This window comes from Macaca mulatta, chromosome 5 (genome assembly GCF_049350105.2).
Source record: "Macaca mulatta isolate MMU2019108-1 chromosome 5, T2T-MMU8v2.0, whole genome shotgun sequence".
In the NCBI taxonomy this organism is placed as follows: Eukaryota; Metazoa; Chordata; class Mammalia; order Primates; family Cercopithecidae; genus Macaca; species Macaca mulatta.
The window spans coordinates 121,746,305-121,767,115 of record NC_133410.1 but is presented as its reverse complement, the minus strand read 5'-3'; the positions used below and the strand labels follow the sequence as shown (position 1 = coordinate 121,767,115).

At 47.1% G+C, this 20,811-nt stretch overlaps 1 protein-coding gene across 1 annotated transcript; it reads left to right on the top strand.

Annotated features, from left to right (window-relative positions):
* The first annotated feature begins 13,683 nt into the window (after positions 1-13,683).
* On the top strand, positions 13,684-14,853 carry NEUROG2 (neurogenin 2). Its single transcript, NM_001193972.2, is given in 1 exon segment — positions 13,684-14,853. A coding segment is annotated over 1 exon segment (819 nt). The 3' UTR covers positions 14,503-14,853.
* The last annotated feature ends 5,958 nt before the right edge of the window (positions 14,854-20,811 follow it).

Below are 20,811 nucleotides of genomic sequence, written 5' to 3'. Positions count from 1 at the left end.
TTCCTCATTTGTGAAAATGGTAATGACAATAATGTCCTCATTGGGATTTGTGCGAAGACAAAATTAAACAATATATTCAAGGTTGGTAGGTGGTATGGTGCCTGGCTCATTGTAGGTTTGCTTCCCCTCTTCAAGAAGCAGTCCCTATATCCTCCAAGTTTCCAAAAGGTATAAGCTGCAAATAAACATCTAAAAAATGTGCTCCAGAAAAACACTGAATCCTTTGGTCACCCAATGCAACCTAAAAATATGGAGAAAGACTAAGTAGAGAAAAAACTGCAAAAGAAATCTTTCCTTTAGAGGATAACTTTGTCAAGAGCAGTGCTGAGCACTTTGCCAAGAGCACTCTTGTCAAGAGCACTGACACAGCCTTGCCATAGCCATAGACTATACACTGTCCAATAAGGAGAAGGAGGAAAAAGTGATTGTCTTCATCTCTATGAATGCTATCTTGACCTAACTTTTAACTTGGTTCTCCACACCGATTAAATTACCTGGGCCAGTAAAGAAAAATCACTTTGTGTTCTGCAGTTACAGATTTATTTCTTCTTAAATATCAAATTAAAGAGAAATTCCAATGCCAGCAAGCTGTGATTGAAATAGCTATCTAGATATTCTTTCCTGGCCAAATGCTTGGAACCAAGAGATTACTACTGACTTCTTAGGAGGCTGTATCCATATATTTCTAATTATTACTTTAAACATTCTATGTGGTTTATTTCACCTCTATTTTATTAGGGAGAAAAAAGCACTTTGAATTTTTGGGTGAGAGGGAAGGAAAATGTTTTTATTTATTTATTTTTTTTGAGATGGAGTTTCACTCTGCCATCCAGCTGGAGTGTAGTGGCATGATCTTGGCTCACTGCAACCTGGCCACCTTCCGGGTTCAAGTGATCCTCCTGCCTCAGCCTCCTGAGTAGCTAGGATTACAGGCAAGAGCCACTACACCCACCTAATTTTTGTATTTTCAGTAGAGACGGGATTTCATCATGTTGGCCAGGCAGGTCTCGAACTCCTGATCTCAAGTGATCCACCTGCCTCAGCCTCCTAAATTGCTGGGATTACAGGTGTGAGCCACTGCACCCGGCCAGAAAAGGCTTTTATTTCAATGAAGCACTACTCCTTTTTCAGAGACAGTCCCTCTGAGTTGCTCAGGCTGTAGTACAGTTGCACCATCTGGCTCAGTGCATCCAGGAACTCTTGGATTCAATTAATCTTCCCGCTTCCACCTCCCAAAGTGCTAAGATTGTAGGCATGAGCCACTATGCCCAGCCGGAAACACTTAACATTTTTGATGCCAATTTTATGAGACACTGAGAGCCAAAGGAAGACTCAGAGAAGAAACCAAAATACCATGTCACTTTTTGGGTGGCCAGCAATTTATCTTAAGAAACAACACACTGAAACCTAATACAATGTCCTTAAACCTCTGATCATTTGTTTTCTGAGAATATTGTTGGTCTCAAATCCAACGTAACTCAAATTATTTGAAGTATAAGAGTAAGACTAGGCCTGGTGCAATGGCTCACACCTGTAATCCCAACACTTTGGTAGGCTGAGGTGGACAGATCTCTTGAGCTCACGAGTTTGAGACCAGCTTGGACAGCATGGCAAAACCCCGTCTCTGCAAAAAATACAAAAATTAGCTGGGCATGGTGGCACACCCCTGTAATCCCAGCTACTCAAGAGGCTAAGGTGGGAGGATCACCTGAGCCAGGGAAGTCGAGGCTGCAGTGAGTGAGCCGTGATCATGACATTGCACTCCAGCCTGCATGACAGAAGCGAGACCCTGTCTCAATGCATAAATAACTAACTAACTAAATAAATAAGAATAGAGCTTACCACATTCATGCAAATAATAAAATTAGAATTTTCTCCACCTTTTGGTGGCATATTAGACTCTCCCCAGCTGGGAAATTTGAAAACGAAACAGAACAAAGTGAAAGCTGTCTTCTATTTAGGATATCAATAGGGTTTGGCTTTCGGTTAATATTGACATGGAGTTTTATTTTTTTATTTCTAGTCTATTTTGTGTTTTCAAAATTTCTTAGTAGACTTTTACCATATAGCCTTTTACCATATATCTTTTGATTTTTTTGTACATTATTTTATTGTGAGATTAACCTTTTTCTTCAAGAGAAAATGAAACCTCAAATCCTCAAAAATAAAAACCCTGGAGAAAAAGAGAATTTGCTGAAAAGAATGCCATTATACTCTTGCAAATCCTTTCCTTTCTCTTATTCTCAGTCCTGCTGTCTCATGCACTCGACAATAACACAACATAGTTTCAGTGTGGTGATTGCTGCTATAAAAATGCAGTTAAATAGAAACTCACAGTAGCGTCCTTCAGGGTAAAGATGGCTTCTGTCACAGAGAAAGCCAAAAGCCTAACAGCATATGAAAGCAAAACTCAGAATCAAATATTTTCCAAATCCTGATTATTTTTAAAACAGTAGCCATAGATGCCATATTTCCAAGCACAAATTGAAAAAAGGAGGAAAATTTTTAATTACAGCTGAGGGCAGATCAAGAAGAAACACATTTAAAAAAGATTAGACACAAAGAATTTCCTGCTGGCAAGTGTTATTAAATAAGGGAGTGTATTACTTTGAGACTTTTTTTTTTTTTTTAATCTGGCTGGGCACGGTGGATCATGCCTGTAATCCCAGCACTTTGGGAAGCTGAAGCAGACTGATCACTTGAGCCCAAGAGTTTGAGTCCAGCCTGGACAACATGGTGAAACCCCGTCTCTACTAAAAATACAAAAATTAGCCGGGCATGGTGGTGCTGTCTGTAGTTACAGCTACTCTGGAGGCTGAGGTGGGTGAATCGCTTGAACCTGGAAGGAGGAAGTTGCATTGAGTGGGATGATGCCACTGCACTCCAACCTGGGCAACAGAGCAAGACCCTGTCTCAAAACAAACAAACAAACAAACAAACAAAAAATCAAGTCTTTCTTTAGAAATCCACCAGAACCCTATGATGAGGTCTCATCTCTCTGAAAGTTATGTGATGGAGCATTGAGGAGCTTTCCTTTCCCTGTTCAAGCCCAGCAATTTTGATTTAACGAGAATACTGAAATTGCAATGTATGTTCCTCTCCTCTAAAACAGTGTTTCCACTGATAGTTCAAGAATAAGTTTTAAACGTTTGTCTTAAAATTACAGTATCCCATGTCAATGCAAATGGCTCAACTCCTGGGGCCTCAATTTTAACTGTGGATGAGTTCTATGATATAACTTACCCCACTTCAGACATCTCTGAACTGAAATTTCCTTCCAATGTTTGACAGAGACTACAAAAGAAAAGGCATTCTCCAGAAGGCCGGCATTTAAAAAAATAATTTCTGATTATGAATGTTCCAGTATTTACCTAGAACAGACAGAGATAAAAACTTAACTTACCACTACTCAGTAGAAAAAAAGATAACCACTATGAATATATTTTTCACTCTAGGATGTATGAGCTTATATGTCTGTCCAATCATTTAGATACAAATATCTATAAATTGGGGTCATACTAAACATTATGAGATTTAAAAATTAAATATCCATCAGAAATATAAGTTTTTTTTTTTTTTTTTTTTTTTTTGAGACGGAGTCTTGCTCTGTGCCCCAGGCTGGAGTGCAGTGGCGCGATCTCGGCTCACTGCAAGCTCCGCCCCCCCGGGTTCACGCCATTCTCCTGCCTCAGCCTCCCGAGTAGCTGGGACTACAGGCGCCTGCCACCTCGCCCGGCTAATTTTCTTGTATTTTTAGTAGAGACGGGGTTTCACCGTGTTAGCCAGGATGGTCTCGATCTCCTGACCTCGTGATCCGCCCGTCTCGGCCTCCCAAAGTGCTAGGATTACAGGCTTGAGCCACCGCGCCCGGCCCAGAAATATAATTTTAATGTCTGCATGACATTTTGTTATTGTAGCAATTATATGTAAATATATTTACTACCAACATTTTGTAGTAAATTATTGTATAACTTATTATTAGTCTCTACTGTTGATAAATGTGAGAAACTTAAATTCGTTCCAATTAACAGGTAAAGTGGTAAAATGGTAAGTCCTTAAGTTAACTTAGATCCTTGGGAAAGCATAGTAATTTGTTGATGAAGTTAAGGACAAGTAAAGTGGGAAAGAGATGAAAATGGTGAGCGGAAATAGAAATTTGGGAGTCTGGACCCATGAGCTAAGGCTTAAAGCAAATGACACTGAACACCCCTCTGTCCCCGCCCAACATTTTACACACATGACATCTAGCTAAAAATTAACATAAAATACCAATTCGGATGATAATTAAAATGTACCGGGGAACGACAAGCAGTCTGGAGAATGAATCTGAACGTGGCTCTGGGTGCGTGAAGAAAACATCTGTACAGACATGGTGTGATACACAAAGCCTGGACCCACTAAGTGCATCTGATTCCTTTTGAGCTTGGAGACCAAGTCCTTTTCCCCAGCCTATTGGGTCTTGGCGTCACTTCTAGCTAATTTGCTAAATCCTCAAAACAAAACAAAACTCGTGGGGCTTAAATATGGTTGTTCTCAAACTTGGCAACCATTAGAACCCGAGGGGAGGTGTTTTGTGTTTGTTTATTTCAGCTTTTGAAACTGCAGGTGAGGACGCGGCTGGGCACCGTGCGTTTGTAACCCGAGCCGCAGGTGAAGCTTCCCAGACGGCGTCCCCGGACCGACCTCGAGGCGACCCCAAACCCACTGTCCCCCGGTGGCCGACTGTCCTGGGAGCTTCCCCACGGCCCCGAAACCCCGCAGTGCTCTCCCTATACCCTCTAGACGGCCGCGCCCCACCAGGAGGCGCCCCGACTTCGCCGCGCGCCCGCGGTGAATCGGCTGCCCTCGGGTGGGCCCGGCCCTCCCCGACCCGGGCGCTTCCTGAAAACGCTCAGGTGCGGCAGGAAGGGAGAGCAACCCCGAGAGGCGCAGCGGGCTGTAGGGGGCGCCTCCTGCACACCCGTCAGCGCTCGGGCTCCCTCAGACACCGCCCTCGCAAAAGATCTTGTTTTGTGTTTTGTTTTAAAAGTCTTCTCCGCCCCCGTGCTGCATGAAGGCGTAAATGAGGGAGGGGATGGAGGGGGTGGGAGGAGGTGGGAGGGGAGGGAGGGGGTGGGAGGGGAGGGAGGGGATGGAGGGGAGGGAGGGGGAAACGGAGAAAAGAGGCGCTGGCGGACTGAATACCTTCTTTAAATTACTGCTGACACCTCGGTTCCAGGCCCCTAAAATCTCAATCAACAATCTATTAGAACTCAACAGGAGTAAAACTAAATCCTCGTTTAAGTGTATTTATCCGATCTCCTTTCTCTCTTTCAAATGCTAAATCCATTTCAGCATATGCCCCCTTCTTTCTCTCGCCTTTCTCTCAAGACTGGCAGCCCATACCACTCTTGTAAATATGAAAGATGCTAATCATATGACATATCACGTCTCCGTCGGAGCCGGAATAAAGCCTTCAGATTTGGGATCATTGCCTCCAGACAACAGCTTCATCAGCCGGAAAGTTGGTTTTTTTTCTCCTTTCCTTCAACCCTCAATCCCTTCTTTGTCTGGAGGAAAATGCAGCCGACTCGAGCCACCCAGGCCATATGGTTCACTCTGTATTTTCTTAGTTGAATTCTGAATTGTTTCTGTGACTTGCGAATTTTTTTTGGAAGTACGTGTAAAGACATAGAAGAGCTACTTGTGCAGGGAGCGCTGCCCCGGCGCGCCGCGGCCGCCCCCTCCCGGCCTGGAGACCCGGCCCTGGCTCCTCCACCGAGAGCGGTACCAGCAACTGCGTTATCACAAGGTCGTTCCTACCAGGCAGGCCACAGCTGTCTGGTTCGCGCCTGGTGCTAACGCTGCGCCTCCCTAGGCGCCTGGCACTCTGTAGGCGCTCGAGAAATACTGCAGGGGGGAAGAAAGAATGGATAAATCAGTAATAAGGGTCGACCCCCAATGTTTTAGGTTCTAAAGTATATCTTTAGATTCCTGAAAATAAACCATACTCCCGTCTCCCAACACTATTGCATTGCATTGTTTCATTGTCTACATACAAGTATCCTTTTTTGATAGATAAAACCTTTTTTTTTTTTTTTTTTTTGAGATAGGGACTCTGTCGCCCAGGCTGGAGTGCAGTGGTCTCATTGCAACCTCCCGTTTCCGGGCTCAAGTGATTCTCCCACCTCCGCCTCGCGAGTAGCTGGGATTACAGGAACGTTCTACCACGCCTGGCTAATTTTTTTTTTTTTTTTTTTTTTTTTTTTTTTTGAGACGGGGATTTGCCCTGTTTCTCAGGCTGGCTTCGAACTGCTGAGCTCAGGCGATCTCGGCTTCCCAATCCCAAAGCTGGGATTAAAGGCGTGAGCCACCGCGTGCCCGACCCGTAAAACGATTTTCAATACCTTTTGAATGTAAGCTCTATGGGGGTAGGAATGTGCGTCTTGTGCATCGCAGTGTTTCCTGGGCCTACTACAGTGTTTGACACACATTGGGTGTTCCTTAAGTGTAGTTTGAATATAGGAAGGAGAAATGATTCAATGAATCAATTAAAGTAATAAACTGATATCCTTTTCTCAAAAGGTACAGATTAAGGAACCGTCTCTGCTAAAGATTCGAACTTATTTACCTCAACATCACTCTTTTAATTTGTATCAGCAACAATAAAAAATGCATTTATTTCCAGAAGAGAATTAAGTTTTGTTTTATTTTGGGTGTTTTTTTTTTCCTTAGTGGGGAAAGGAGAGGGAAAATCAGCTTTCAAGATCTTTATCCATTTCTCAAAGTTTTGTGTTTTCCAGGTTCGGGACGGTCGCCGGGAGGGAGCAGGCTGCCAAATTTCCTTGCTCGGTGTCTAACTCCTTACACAAATCCCAAAGGGCCCTTTCACCAAATCATTAAATTCTACAGAGGTGGTCAAGCTCGCACTGCTTTTCATGAAACGGAGAAAGAAAAGGGTCCTTGAAGTTTAGAAGATGCCCAAGGAAAACTCCTTGAATGACATCAAAAGAATGAGTTTCCATAGCTGTTGAAGCACGAGGGCAGTGTATCCGTACAAAGGGGGATCGGGGCACTGGGACGGGCCCACCGCTCTGTCCCAGGACAATTGGGTCACTGAAATAGGGAATTAATTACCATTGGAGAGTGGGCAGCCCATTCACCACTGGCTGAGTTTTATTAAACGCCAATATAAATAACAAAACAACTCTTGTGGCTGCACTATTCCTACACGCCAAAGGAAGGATTATGCTGGGGATTAACATCTTAAAGTCTATGAGACTTTCTGACTCAAGGCTCGGAGCTGGTAATCGTGTTTGTCTCCTGGTTCAGCGATTAGTGCTCTCTTTCTTGCACTTTCCCCTGGATAGCCAATGTCCCTTTTTGCAGGCACAGAAGGGTGGGGAAGAGGTTCTCTCCCTAGTGGGCCCCCAGCTCTCCATTCACGCGCTGGCTGTTCTTTTCCCCTTACCTGAAGAAAACAATCAGAAAGCTGGCATGGATTGGCAAAATCTCCTACGGTAATTTCTTTCCTTCGTGGGAAAGAAGAGGGACACTTGGGTAGCGGGTTGCATTAGGGGTAAGAAGTTTGCGGAGCTTTGCCTTCCCCAGAGCAGGTGGGGACAGGGTATAGCGTCTGCGGAGAAGGAAGTGAGCCTCCTAGCACCTGCGGGGCCGATTCTGCGCTAGCAAGATGACCTTGTGTGTCAAGCCGAATCCCGGAAGGTTTGACTTGGAGGCACCAGAGCACGTCGTGCGAGCTTGGGACCAGGGTCTCTAGAGTGGGGCTTGGGGCCTGGAGGATGATCTTCCCTGCCTTCTGTCTGCTCTGGCGGATGCCGATTCCTCGGACGCTATGAAAATACTGAAGGGGAGGGGCTGGCGCAGTGAAGCGCAGCTCAGTGACCTGGCCGGGACCTCTCCAGGGCTAGGTTCAAGCCGATTCCTCCCCCGAGAGGATTCAAGGGGAAAACGTGAGGGAGACCGAGAATACCTTGTGGGATGCAGTAACTGGGGATCGGGGCGAATTTACATTGTTTTCCCCTTGGCTTCCTTGGCTCCCGGATAGGGACCGTCAGAAACTCTGAATTCACACTCATTCCCAGCGCTCACCACTATCAATAACGAATCCTAGCGTTGTAAGGGGTGCTCTGCGGAGAAAGCTAATTGTTCCCATCCCAGGCTCTCCTGCTCTGGAAGCTGCGTTTCTAGCCTGCAGCGAAGAACTAGAGACAGTTGATGTAAAAGATGTTTAGGATTTACCAACTTTTTCCCGCCGTCTTTCCGTCTTTCTGAGAACTCACTCGGAGGATTAGGATTTGGGTTACAAAGCCCCCTTGTCAGGTACTTCATCTTGTTATTTTAGCAGAGCGCAGACATTCCTGTGAATTAGGGGACAGGCTCGCTGGATAGCCAAACCTTGGCTTTTGTCTTCTCAGGGAAGGGCGCCCTCCTTCGCGCCCCCGACAGTCACCTGCAACAGCAAGGGACTAGCGCGGCGACCATTTGTCCTCTTTCACCACTTGTGAGGTCGAAGTGTGGAGGGGATGTAGCCTATGGCTCCACAGCAACACCTACCCTAAACTTTAGGGCTTTTGGGTCGTCTCAAAGTTCAAGCTTCTTAGAAGCAACAAAGGCTTTCTGTCACCCCTCCCCTTACTTCACTTTTCTCTCACTGCATGCACTCAGCCCCCTTTCTTTCTGAGGTTTGGGGATGAGTTTAAATCATTGTGCTCCCATTTCTTGATAACTGCCTGCTTTGAGCTTTTGTTCTCTTAAAGTAGGATTCCGCACTGAAAGAAGGGCTGAAGATGAACAGTTTGACCCCTTAGGACAGTTCATGCAATGGACAGGAGCGGCCCTCGGTCACCATCCTGGCTGATGCTATTCACTCACTCCCCTCCCCCTTCACATAACATTTCAGCCTCGTTTCATCTGGACAATCTTTTAGACCACACAAGTGCCTCTTGAATTTATTTAAGTTAAAAGAGTGCTAGAAGAGTACAGCTAAGGATATTTGGCATTAGTTATGCCTTCGCAAAGCTGAGTACAAATGGAAATTGCTTTCTTTTTCCGGCAAAACTAAGCAAAATGCTGAACAAATACAATTCTGCTATCTAGGCAACTGTGAGTAGGAATGGTTGGTCTTTGGATTGCATGAGGTTGTCCTTGGGTGTTTCTCTTCTTTTTAAAAATGATATTTTTCACAGTAAGAAATATTTTCAGAAATGCTTTGTGATCAAGTGTGAATCAGCTCTTAAGGCTACAGTACAAACACACAACCAAAAATCTTAAGAGTTCCAGGATATATAGAGGGTGTTTTTGTGTTTTTGTTTTTTACAGATGTACTTTTAAAAATTGTTGTATACTTTTTTTTTTTTTTTTACATTTTACTTTCTGGGATATACATGTGCAGAATGTGCAGGTTTGTTTCAACATGTGCTATAGTGCTTTGCTGCACGTATCAACCTATAATCTAGGTTTTTTTTTTTTTTTTTTTTTTTTTTGAGACGGAGTCTCGCTCTGTCGCCCAGGCTGGAGTGCAATGGCGCAATCTCGGCTCACTGCAACCTCCGCCTCCTGGGTTCACATCATTCTCCTGCCTCAGCCTCCCCAGTAGCTGGGACTATAGGCGCTCGCCACTACGCCCGGCTAATTTTTTGTGTTCTTTAGTAAGACAGGGTTTCACTGTGATAGCCAGGATGGTCTCGATCTCCTGACCTCGTAATCCACCCGCCTCGGCCTCCTAAAGTGCTAGGATTACAGGCGTGAGCCACCGCGCCCGGCCTATAATCTAGGTTTTAAGTCCCCGCATGCATTAGGTATTGGTCCTAATGCTCTCCCTCCCCTCGCCCCCCAGCCCCACCCCCCACCAGGTCTCGTATGTGATGTTCCCCTCCCTGTGTCCACGTGTTCTCATTTACAGATGTATTTTTTTTATAGTAATTGGACATACATCACTGCATATGCCTAAAGAAGCCCTCGTTTAAAAAAATAAAATTCTATAAACCCGATGATGTTTTTACATTTAATGATTAGAAATTGATTTATAGCAATGTTTGAATATGTACACAATCCTAAGTTTCTTGCCATCGTTGGAATGGTTTTTCCTTTTGCAGGAAACTTCCAGAATATGAAGCGTGCAGTTTACCTTAATACAATATTACCATTACTAAGCATCTGTATAGAATATACTTAAATATGCATTATTAACTTATCACTCACAGACAGTATAGAAGATTTGGATTTTGTCAAAGGAAAACATGTACCCTTTCAGTGAGTCATAAAAACATAAAATCCTGGGAGAATATAAAAACTGGAGAGTCAGATGTTCAAATACTGTTAACAATCAACTAAAGAAATCCATTGTGTGTTTCACTGGCACTAAGCATCAGACCCAGCTTGATCTCATTGTTATTTGGGGTTATACGAGGCTCACCAAGTTTCCCTTTAAGTCTCTACTTAACTAGATTCCAATTCTGTTCTTCCCCCAAATGTATTTTATCATTAAATCAACCTAGCACTCCCTAGCTAAACCAAAAGTTTAAAGCAAACTGTCCAAAGACAGGTATCTCCACTGACACTAAAATAAATCTTCCTTTGTTTTCATTACATTAATCTATTTTGGCTTGTATTTCTTTGCAACTCCTGTGAAGCGATATAGGTATCTAAAGACTGAAAAACCAAGGTTCCTCCTATCATTCATTGGTATTTGTTTTTAAAAGTCTTTGATCATTTCCTCAGAACCTAGCTTTCTTGTCCTTTAATTTTATTCAAATTTACAAACAAACAAAAATTCTGTGTCTGCTCCCACGTGTTCCTTCGGTCCCTACTGGGCTAGACAAGTCCACACCCTTGGCAGGTTTTCTTTTAGGGGGACTATGAGAAGAGTATTTGCTTGTTTGCTATCAGTGATAATTGCCTATAAATTAATGTTCATGTGTACAGCAACAAAGGAAAGCACTTCTAGCACAATTTGTGCTTGGTCAAACTTTTTATGAAGTTCTGATTCTGAAGGTTCATGATACAGAGACAGAAACCCAAAGATGTGTGAGACGCAGGTGCTGTGTGCTAGAAACACTGAAAGTGTCTCCCTTTTCTTTTCATTTCTGCACTTCTAACACGTGAAATTAAGCTGTTCTAAAATAATTGAGGCGGAAACTGGCAAATGATGCTTTTGTATTTTGGGAATTTGCTTTAAAAAGGGAGAACGTGAAAACACAAACATCAAAGAGCAAAGTGGAAATCATGATAGTTTTCAAATAATTCCAAGGTAGAGGGAAGCCGGAAGGTTGACGAACTGCAATGGGTACTGCTCCTTTTCACAGGTTTCTGATTTTCACTTTCTTTACTTTGTGCCTTCCAGTCCTCCTTGTTATCTCCCTGAAGAAAACATTAAACAAATTAAAGCCATGCCAAAATACTAACAGCCAATTTAACCACCCCATCTTTGGAATACAGTTTGTTTCTAAGTCCTACAAACCGAGGGAGACAGAAACCAGAAGACAGTATTCTCTTTCTCTTCTACTCTTCCACTCCTAACACTCCAACTGTGCCTTGCCTAAAGTTAATTTGCAAAGGGGATCTCAAGGGACCCCACTCCAGTCTACTGAAGTCCGGATCCATCCCCACGTGGACAAAAGGGTGGGCATGAACGTGGGGAAAGTGGGGAGGGCTGACGAGCAATTCAGAACAAGTTTCCTCCGAGGTCCAGTCTTCCTTCAGCTCTTTTTTCTTATTGAAAAACAGAAGAATTGGGAAGATGGGCCCCTTGTCCCTACAACGCCCCCCAGCGCGGAGCAGAGGTCACGGAAATGTCAGCGCAGCGCATTTGCTTGCAGGAGCAGCAGCTCTGCCGCTCCTCCAGCTCGGTTCGCTGCCACCCACGCGGGAAGCCTCCTTGCTGTCCCTCCAGGCTATAAACTGGGTAAACCCCCGCAAAAGCTGTATCAGTGCCCGGAGCCTCAGTTTGCCGTATGTAAAACGAGGGGGATCCTTTCAGCTCTAACAAGTGAGTGGTTTTATTCTCACATCCCTAAAAGCTCATCAACTGCTACACTATCCGACCTCCCCTCCCAGGAGACGCCTGTTTGAATCCCCAGTGTCCTCTCCCTTCACTCTCCCACGCCAGTTTCGACGGACCCCAAACACACTTGTCCACGAGGCGTCCACAGCTCGCCATCCACGCCCTTCTCCTCTCCTAACCAAATGAATCCTTTTAAAAATCGTTTACTATTTGATACAGCCCCTAAGAGGCTTTGCCAAGAGACGCCCGGCAGCACCACAGGGCTAACTGCTTTCCCCGGGATTCTGACCCCCATTAACTAATTCCTAGTTCCCATCACCCAGGAGCTAGGAGGGCCGGCAGCGCCGGGTGCGGTGCCTGCGCGCGCGCCGGGCGGGGGGAGCCTCGGCTGCAGCGAGGACGAAGGCGGGGGCGGTAGCACGGGTCCCCCCATCCGCCCCCAGCGCTCGGGCCCCTAATGAGCCGCTGAAAGGGAGCGGGCTCCGGTGCGCGTGGCTCGCAGGCCTCCCGGAGTCCGGGGCGCCCTGATTGGCCAGCTGCGCCTCGCGACCTCCATTCATTAATAAATTAGCGGCACGCTCCAGCCGAGCGCGAGCCACCAATCACAATGGACAGCGGCGGCGACAACAGCCGCAGCTTGAGCCTCTGCGGCCGCTGCGGCTTCGCCAGCTCCGGCCGCAGCCTGGAACTCCAACAGGAGCTTTAGAACCATTTTATGCTGATTAGATAAAGGGGGAAAAGAGAGGCGGGGGTGGTGGGAGGAGGAGGATGGATGGCAGGGCCAAGGGAGGGGGAAACGCAGTGAAGAAAGAGAAAGAAATGAATGATGATAATGCAATGAAAAGAATAAGCCAGGGGAGGGAAAAGCGGGGGAGAAGGGGGGCAGGACTGACAGGAGGAGGAGGCGGTGGCGGGGAAGGGGGGGCCCGGGGCAGATCTGATTGTTTTCTTGGTGGTATATAAGGGGTTTTAAGGAGAGTCGTGTGCCAGACACGCAGCCACTGAACCACAAGCAGCTTCGCTTTAACTGGAGTGCCTGGGAGTCGCGTGCCAGGAGCCGCACGGCCAGGGACTGACTGACAGACAGACACGCACCACCACCACAACACACAAGACCCGGGCGGGCCGCCGCCGCCGCCGCCGCCGCCGCCGGGGCTCTTGGCAAACTCGCCGGTCGCAGAGGTCCCCCGCGGAGCTGCGCCACAGTAGCGCCAGGCTTGCAGCTTTCACCCCCGGCGAAGGACGCGGCGCTGCGCTCGCGGCTGCACTGAGATTCCCGGCACACGCAAAAGTCACAGCAACGCTGAGGCACAGTTAGAGCCAACTAAGTAAGTATTCGAGCCACGGCTTCCAACTTCGCAGGTGGCTTCCCAGCACTCAGTCCAACCACACCCGCACGCCCTCTGGTCCGCGCAGAATCTTTGTCGCGGAGGCCGCAGTCCCTTCTCGGCGGGAACGCAGGTCGGCCCGCGGAGGGCAGGACCTGGCTGACTGGCTGCAGGATCACAGCGAGAGCTAGCGGCGCTCCTGACCTTGGCCCAGGTTTCTTTACCCGCGCCATTCGGAGCTGGTCTTCTCGGGTGCGCGCCCGAGCACGCCCCTGTGACACGAAGATCGCGCCTCTGTTTCTTTCCTTACGCCTCACTGCCTTTTTCTCCTTCCCCTCTCTCTTTGGTAGGATGTTCGTCAAATCCGAGACCTTGGAGTTGAAGGAGGAAGAGGACGTGTTGGTGCTGCTCGGTTCGGCCTCCCCCGCCTTGGCGGCCCTGACCCCGCTGTCATCCAGCGCCGACGAAGAAGAGGAGGAGGAGCCGGGCGCGTCAGGCGGGGCGCGTCGGCAGCGCGGGGCTGAGGCCGGGCAGGGGGCGCGGGGCGGCGCGGCTGCGGGTGCGGAGGGCTGCCGGCCCGCACGGCTGCTGGGTCTGGTGCACGATTGCAAACGGCGCCCCTCTCGGGCGCGGGCCATCTCCCGAGGCGCCAAGACCGCCGAGACGGTGCAGCGCATCAAGAAGACCCGTAGACTGAAGGCCAACAACCGCGAGCGAAACCGCATGCACAACCTCAACGCGGCACTGGACGCGCTGCGCGAGGTGCTCCCCACGTTCCCAGAGGACGCCAAGCTCACCAAGATCGAGACCCTGCGCTTCGCCCACAACTACATCTGGGCGCTCACCGAGACCCTGCGCCTGGCGGATCACTGCGGGGGCGGCGGCGGAGGCCTGCCGGGGGCGCTCTTCTCCGAGGCAGTGTTGCTGAGCCCGGGAGGCGCCAGTGCCACCCTGAGCAGCAGCGGAGACAGCCCCTCGCCCGCCTCCACGTGGAGTTGCACCAACAGCCCCGCGCCGTCCTCCTCCGCGTCCTCCAACTCCACCTCCCCCTACAGCTGCACTTTATCGCCCGCCAGCCCTGCCGGGTCAGACATGGACTATTGGCAGCCCCCACCTCCCGACAAGCACCGCTATGCACCTCACCTCCCCATAGCCAGGGATTGTATCTAGAGCTGCCGTTTCTGTTACCCACGTCAGGCCTTAGTGGGTTCCCTTTCCTGTCCCCAGTCAAGCCCTCCTCCCTTACCCTGCCCCCTCCCTTCTATGCCCTGGAAACCTTCTCACTTCACAGGGCAGGTGTAGCCGTTCTGATTCCCCGGTTGTTTCTTGCATTTCTTGGCTTTGTGTATCTTTCATTCAGACGGGCTCTGATTTATTGAAGGTGTGATGGAGCTTATTGTCAAAGCCAAGGGTGGCGTTTTGGGGGCGCTTCTTGAGACGAAAAAGACGCTGGGAAGAGATGATGGTGGCATATCTAAACAGTTTGCAGAGCGGACTGACGCTCCTCCCCTTTCTCTGTAACGCCGGAGGACTTGGTGCAGTTCGTGTGAATCTCACAGGGAGAATGCAACTGGTTCCTGTGATCTCTTCACCTTTGCTTCTACATAGAGATGTTAATGTCGAGTAGAAAGAAATGTATCTTAGCATCTGAATGATTTTACTGGTAATAATATTATCCACAGATTTGCAATGGCTGGCATCTGCTTTATTCCCATTGCTGTCTGCAGGCTGTGGGAATTTCACCTGTCAAACCAAACTTTCCCTCTCTGATGTGCACTTTGTTCTGTTTCCCAGATTCGTCACAATGCCTATTGTTCCGTCCTTCTCTTTCCTTTTTCTTCCCTATTTTGCCATCTGTCTCTTATGATTTATAAGGGGGAAAAAACTTGTTTTGTTAGAGGGGCAGGTTAGAAGTCATTGTATAATTTGTAGGCTTTGTAATGATTGAATGCAAGCGTGGAAATTTAGGCTGAACTCTCTATCAAAAGGAAAAATGTGGAGGAAAAGGGAAAAATCAGGAGGGAGGATTGCTTCATGCATTATTTATCTCGACCTTTTAGGGAAGAAGGAACTCCCCCATTCTTTCGAGAGATTAAAAATAAATCAACAGTCTGAAAACCTAAGCAGACACGGAGCATTATCCGGATCAGCCACACACGTGTTCCCTTCTATTTATTATAAAGAAATTTTTCATGGGAAAATATGTATTTTTTTGTATATTCTACAGAGTTTATTCTAGTATGTATTTACGTATTGAAGAACAAGAACGTTGTTCTTGTGATTAAACTATAAATAAAGTATCTAATTTTCATAAGTTTGTGTGTTGTATTCTAACTTTTTCTTGCTTATGTGATTGTTGGATGCCGAATGAGTTGTGTGTTTTTGAAATTCTCCCCATGTCAAATTGAATGTAGTACTTGTATTTTTTGGCAATGCTTTGTGTAGAATTTCATTAAGAAATCACAAAAAGCTGAATCATATTTGAGACACTAATATTGAAATGAGTGTAACTCTATTTTTAAGACAAGCACACAATTTATTTTTAAGAAATAAATTTCTGAGCAAACAAGCAAAAAAGGGGAGAAGAATTTAAATGATAATTAAGTCATGATAAGCTCCAAAGTTCCGAAAACCTTGATTTGAAAAAAAGTGAAGTTGAAATTTCTTGGTGGAGTGTGTGGAAATTTGGTTTTTGTACAATTTGTTTGGCTTCATTTCTCATCTGTAAACTGAAGGGATGGGACGTGACCTCCAAGGGTGCTGCCTTTCCAGCTCTAACATCTGTGATGTAACAGTATGTATAAATTCATTATTAGAAGATTTCCTATTAGGCATTTTAACAAGTTAGTTGCTTTTAAAAGCAGGCTCCCAGAATAAAGCAGACATTTAGAATGAACTGGAATTGAAAACATATAAAGAAATAGCTCCACTTTCCAATATTTGTTAAAGTTATTACATAGTCAAAACTTCTTCAAAGAGAAAGCAAAAATGGTTTAACTTGCATCTCAATCTCCAAAGCAGAAATGAATGATCTTTGATTGGCTTTGGGTCAAAAATGACCAAATGAAGGTTGACCACATTCTAGGTTTAATCCCCTTGGGGAAGAGTGTCTATGATAACACAAGCTAAAAAAGATCACAATAAATCTTGGTTGTTCACAGCATCCCCCTCCCCACGAATGTCTTACCTGCATCTGATTTGGGCTATATACTCCACTCTTCTGCACAATGCAATAATAATTTCTCCTGAGGTGTCTATCTGAAACTACTCCTCTCTAATAACTCCATTTTAATCAAAGGCAGAACTAACTCAGGGTTTTGGTTTCATTTTTATAGCCAAGCATGAGAGACCTTTTGGTAAATCCCTTTTAATGTAAAGATTGTGTTACTCTTAGCTGCTCTTTGAATGTCTGAGGTAGGGAGAAAGTGACATTTCTCTTATATTCACATTTATGTTTCTAGTGTTTAAAAAGCCAAGCCAGCAAGCAAAGGAACTGTAATATGATAGTTTGAAAACATCAGTTTTGGTGCTGAACAACGCATCTTCTGGTGATACATTTAACGACACATGGTGCTTCCTTTGGAAACTTGCCAAAGAAATAGTTCATGACAAAATCTCAGATGCAGCTACTCCTGCGACTATGGGAAACCTTCTCAATTGATGAAGCCATCCCATAAAAAGATGACCCTAATGGCTCAGTTGGAGAGGCAGGGATGGATAGATGATTCAATAATCCTAGTTCTGAGCAAGGCTCATACAACTAATACAGACTTCACTCTTGACCTAGCCGACTCTAGACACTTCTTCCAAGTCCAGAGTCTTGTTCAACTTCTCAAAGCTGGAGCTTGGAGGTCTCCATGTACACACAAGCAGACACATCCTAAATGCCAGGGCTTTCATCTATCATTTGCAATTCACACTCAGGCTTTCCCTTCCCCGTCTAGAACACACCTATTTTACACTAAATTGGTGCAATTATTTTTTATGGCGTCTAATCATCTTAAGCGGGTAAGAATGATGTACTGACTGCCTCGGCACCGAGATTCTCTCCCCTAACCCGTTGCAACCTTCACGGCCTGTGGCCTGAGGCCCAGCCGTTCTTTTCCCTTCCTAGTAGGAATGAGTACAATTAGAGGGTTGAAGCCGCTGCTTCTGCAGGAGGCAACAAGGTCGTTTTTCCATTTGATTCATTTCCCTCCCGACACTGTGACCGCACTGTGATGAGCTGCATCTGTGTGCACCAAGTAGGTCTGCAGGCCTCGGAGCCACGCCATTTTATTTCTGGTGGCTCTGACGAGAGACACTTCAACCAACGCTGTGGAGATTTTCTTTCGGTGACAGTCACAGACTCCCAGTGTTGCTAGATCTTTCCAACGCCAGTTAGTGCGCTGCGGCGCGTTCCTAAGTGCGGAGAGGCGCGAAGGTGGGTGCTGTTCTCATTGGAGCGTCGCTTTAGCGCGGCCAGAGTTCCAGGATTGGCTGTATTTATTTGTTCTAAAGTGCTTAGGCCTTGTTACAGCTCATTTTGCCTCCACTAGATTTTAAATACATCCATCTGAGCGCCAAGAAGGAGAAAAAAAGGTAGGGAGGCGGACTGCCAACCGCTGGGACTGCCACAGGAGCCGGACCTAGGCTCAGCTGGAGGCAGGAGGAGGGGCTGAGGCTTCCCGGGCCCGCAGCACCTGGACCAGAACTGGGTGGGCTCCCCAGGTGTCCCAGCTGAGGCGAAGGCCCTGGGCGGCTTTGGCCGGGGTGGGGGGGGGGGGGGGAGGAAGGGCCCATTCGGCACTTCCCAAAGCCTAGTCCTATGGCCCAGGAAGGGCTTTTAGGCCCAAGGCCGGCTTCAGCCGCCCACCCGCCAGTCTGGGTCACAGGCTGCTAAAGGGCTTGGCTTGAGGGCGAGGCTGAGAGCTGCGGCTTTCCCACCCGCTGGGTACACCCCCCTGCACTGCACACCCTTGGGCCGGTTGTGACTTCTGGGCACCGACACCTGGAACCGGTTAAAAGCGCCTCCTCCTCACCGCCAGCCTTGGTCTCCCCCGAGCCCCCTCGGGCTCCCAAGCGAGCTTTGAATGTATTAATTAAATAAAGTGGGCAGCTCTTGAATCGCGCCAATGCAGGGCGCTCCCGGGAGCGTGAAAGTCCTGGCCTCCGAATCCGCAAAATAAATGTGTGAAAAGAGAATTAGTGAAATTAGGTTAGACCAATAAAACGTGAGGGCTCCAATACCCCCCCTTTCTCGCTCCCCCAGCCTGGGGCTAGAAGGGCTATCTGGTCTGATCTATTGTTTCCTGCCCTGACAGGGGGTTCATTGTGTGATAAATAATTCCCCCTCCATTTTCTTTTATTCTTTAAAAAAATGGGAATTTGCATAATCAGTGCTTTGATGTGGCCAGAAATCGGAGGTTTGGTCTCCCCAAGTCTGCTATTGGTAGCGAAGCAACAAAGCTAGATTCAGATCTTTCACTTCGCTGACAGTGTGTGGGGCAGATTGTCAGAAATAGCAGCGTTAAGCTGCTGGCTTCTTTTTTAAGGACCACTTTAATGATTAAACTTAAGGAATGTCCAAAAAAGGAGGGATGAAAGGCCAGCTTTCTCATCACCCCACAGACACCCCCCCCACCCCCGCCCTCCGTGCTTCTTATTGTTCTTGTTCTCTGCAGTTTCTTTTCCAAAAGCGCTTGGTTTGGGGGATGGTGCATCTTCCTTGGGGCCGCCCCACGTGGCTCAGAGTGGGCACCGGCAGGGGTCCCCCTGGGCCAAGGAGGGGCCAGGTCTGCAGGAGCGGTTCTCCTCGCCCCCCACGCGTTTTTCCTTCCCCAGTTTGATTTTTCCAGCCGAGATGGGGTTCATTTTACGGAGGACGTTGAAGTGAGTCGCTCTTTAGTCCCCGAGTGAAATGAGTGGGGGTTGGGGGGTTCCCTGGGAACGCAGCTTGGAGGCAGTTTCAGATGGTCCCCGACAGGAGAGGCGAGCAAAGAAATTCAGTCATCCGGAAAGCAGAACGCGAAAGCCAGTGTGGCCGGACCTATTATTTCCCTGCAAGGTGGCGTGAGTCGGGAGGATGGAGTGGGAAACAATCCTGATGGTGTGTGCGTTACAACAAATGACTTTTTTCCCCTTCTCGGTGCCAGGGTCGGGGGAGGGGAGATAGGGGTGGTTCTGTCTGCTTTCGCTCGCATTCTCTGCTTCTCCAGCTGCTCAGAGCGCGAAGGGGGAAATGCCAACTTGGATTACTGACTGAGAACACCGCATGAAAGGCCAGGCCTCCCTGATCACCCGGACAGGCGCCGGCTTCGCGCTCCAGCCTGTAGAGGTGTCAACCGCGTGAGAGATGCTCGGTCTCCCGGGATCCAAATTGGAGATGGAATCAGAGATGGAAGGGGGAAAGGAGGAGGATCCTTGAAACACCTGGCGCCCACGGTCCCACTCCTTCTCCTCCTCAGCCCCGCATCTCACCGAACTGACCCCGGGCCATTCTTCAGATGTCCCAGCAGCTTTTGGATCGCAGAGCTTCAGCGGTAGTTAGCTCATCGTCAATTCTCTTTTTTCTCGGTTATCTTTGCTTTTACTTTTCAAGGCTGTAACTATGTAAGCATTCGGTTTTCTGCATATTCACTTTCTTACAAAACAAAAGTTATATATTTCTTAGGAAATAAAAGAACCAGGGATTCACAGTTCTTCCCAATGGAAACATATTTTTAAGGCTCGACTTTGGGGGCAGCTGTTCAGATTCGTGTAACCTGGTAGACTCTACTTACTGCACATGGAAGTCCAGCCATGCAAGAAAGCAAGAGGCAACATGTTAAAGTTATTTCCAAAGGACGCATCTCCTAGAGTAGCCTGTTTGGACTGCAGCTGGCTTTTTAAAGATTCAATACGGAGTGTATATCTTCTCTGATAGATCTTGTCGAATTGTACAGCAGGTTGTGTCACCAGTGTTTGTCTCCATTTCTTTCTAATAATTCCATTATCACCTTCTCTTTGTTTCCATCTGCACTCAAATCCTCGATTTCACTAACACTCCTTTTTGCTCCATAACTAAAGGCATACGTGGAGACATTAAACAATGGAGCAAAGAACCAAAACCTTTCACCTATCTTATTTGATGTAGAAAGGATTAAATAAAGGTGCTGAAGTCCATGTAAAATGGAAACAGGAAGCCTTAAAATATGGAGAAAGCTGGGGATGGTTTCCATGGCAGCAGCTTGCAATAAAGCCTAATTCCAAGTGACAAAGAGGTCATCTTCCTTTTCAAACGTGTTTATGATCCCTTTGTGTATTGTATTTTGGCATAAAAGCTTCTCCGCACCGTCAGGGCTCCGCGGGCAGCTCTATGACTCTCAAGGGGGTTTATTGCCTCCTTGGCATAAGAATAGCCGAAAGAAGCCAAACTAGTGCCAGTGTGACAAAAGAGTAACCCCACAGGCTTGCCATTGCTTTCTTTCCCTTTTTTTTTTTTTTGCAATACATAAATCT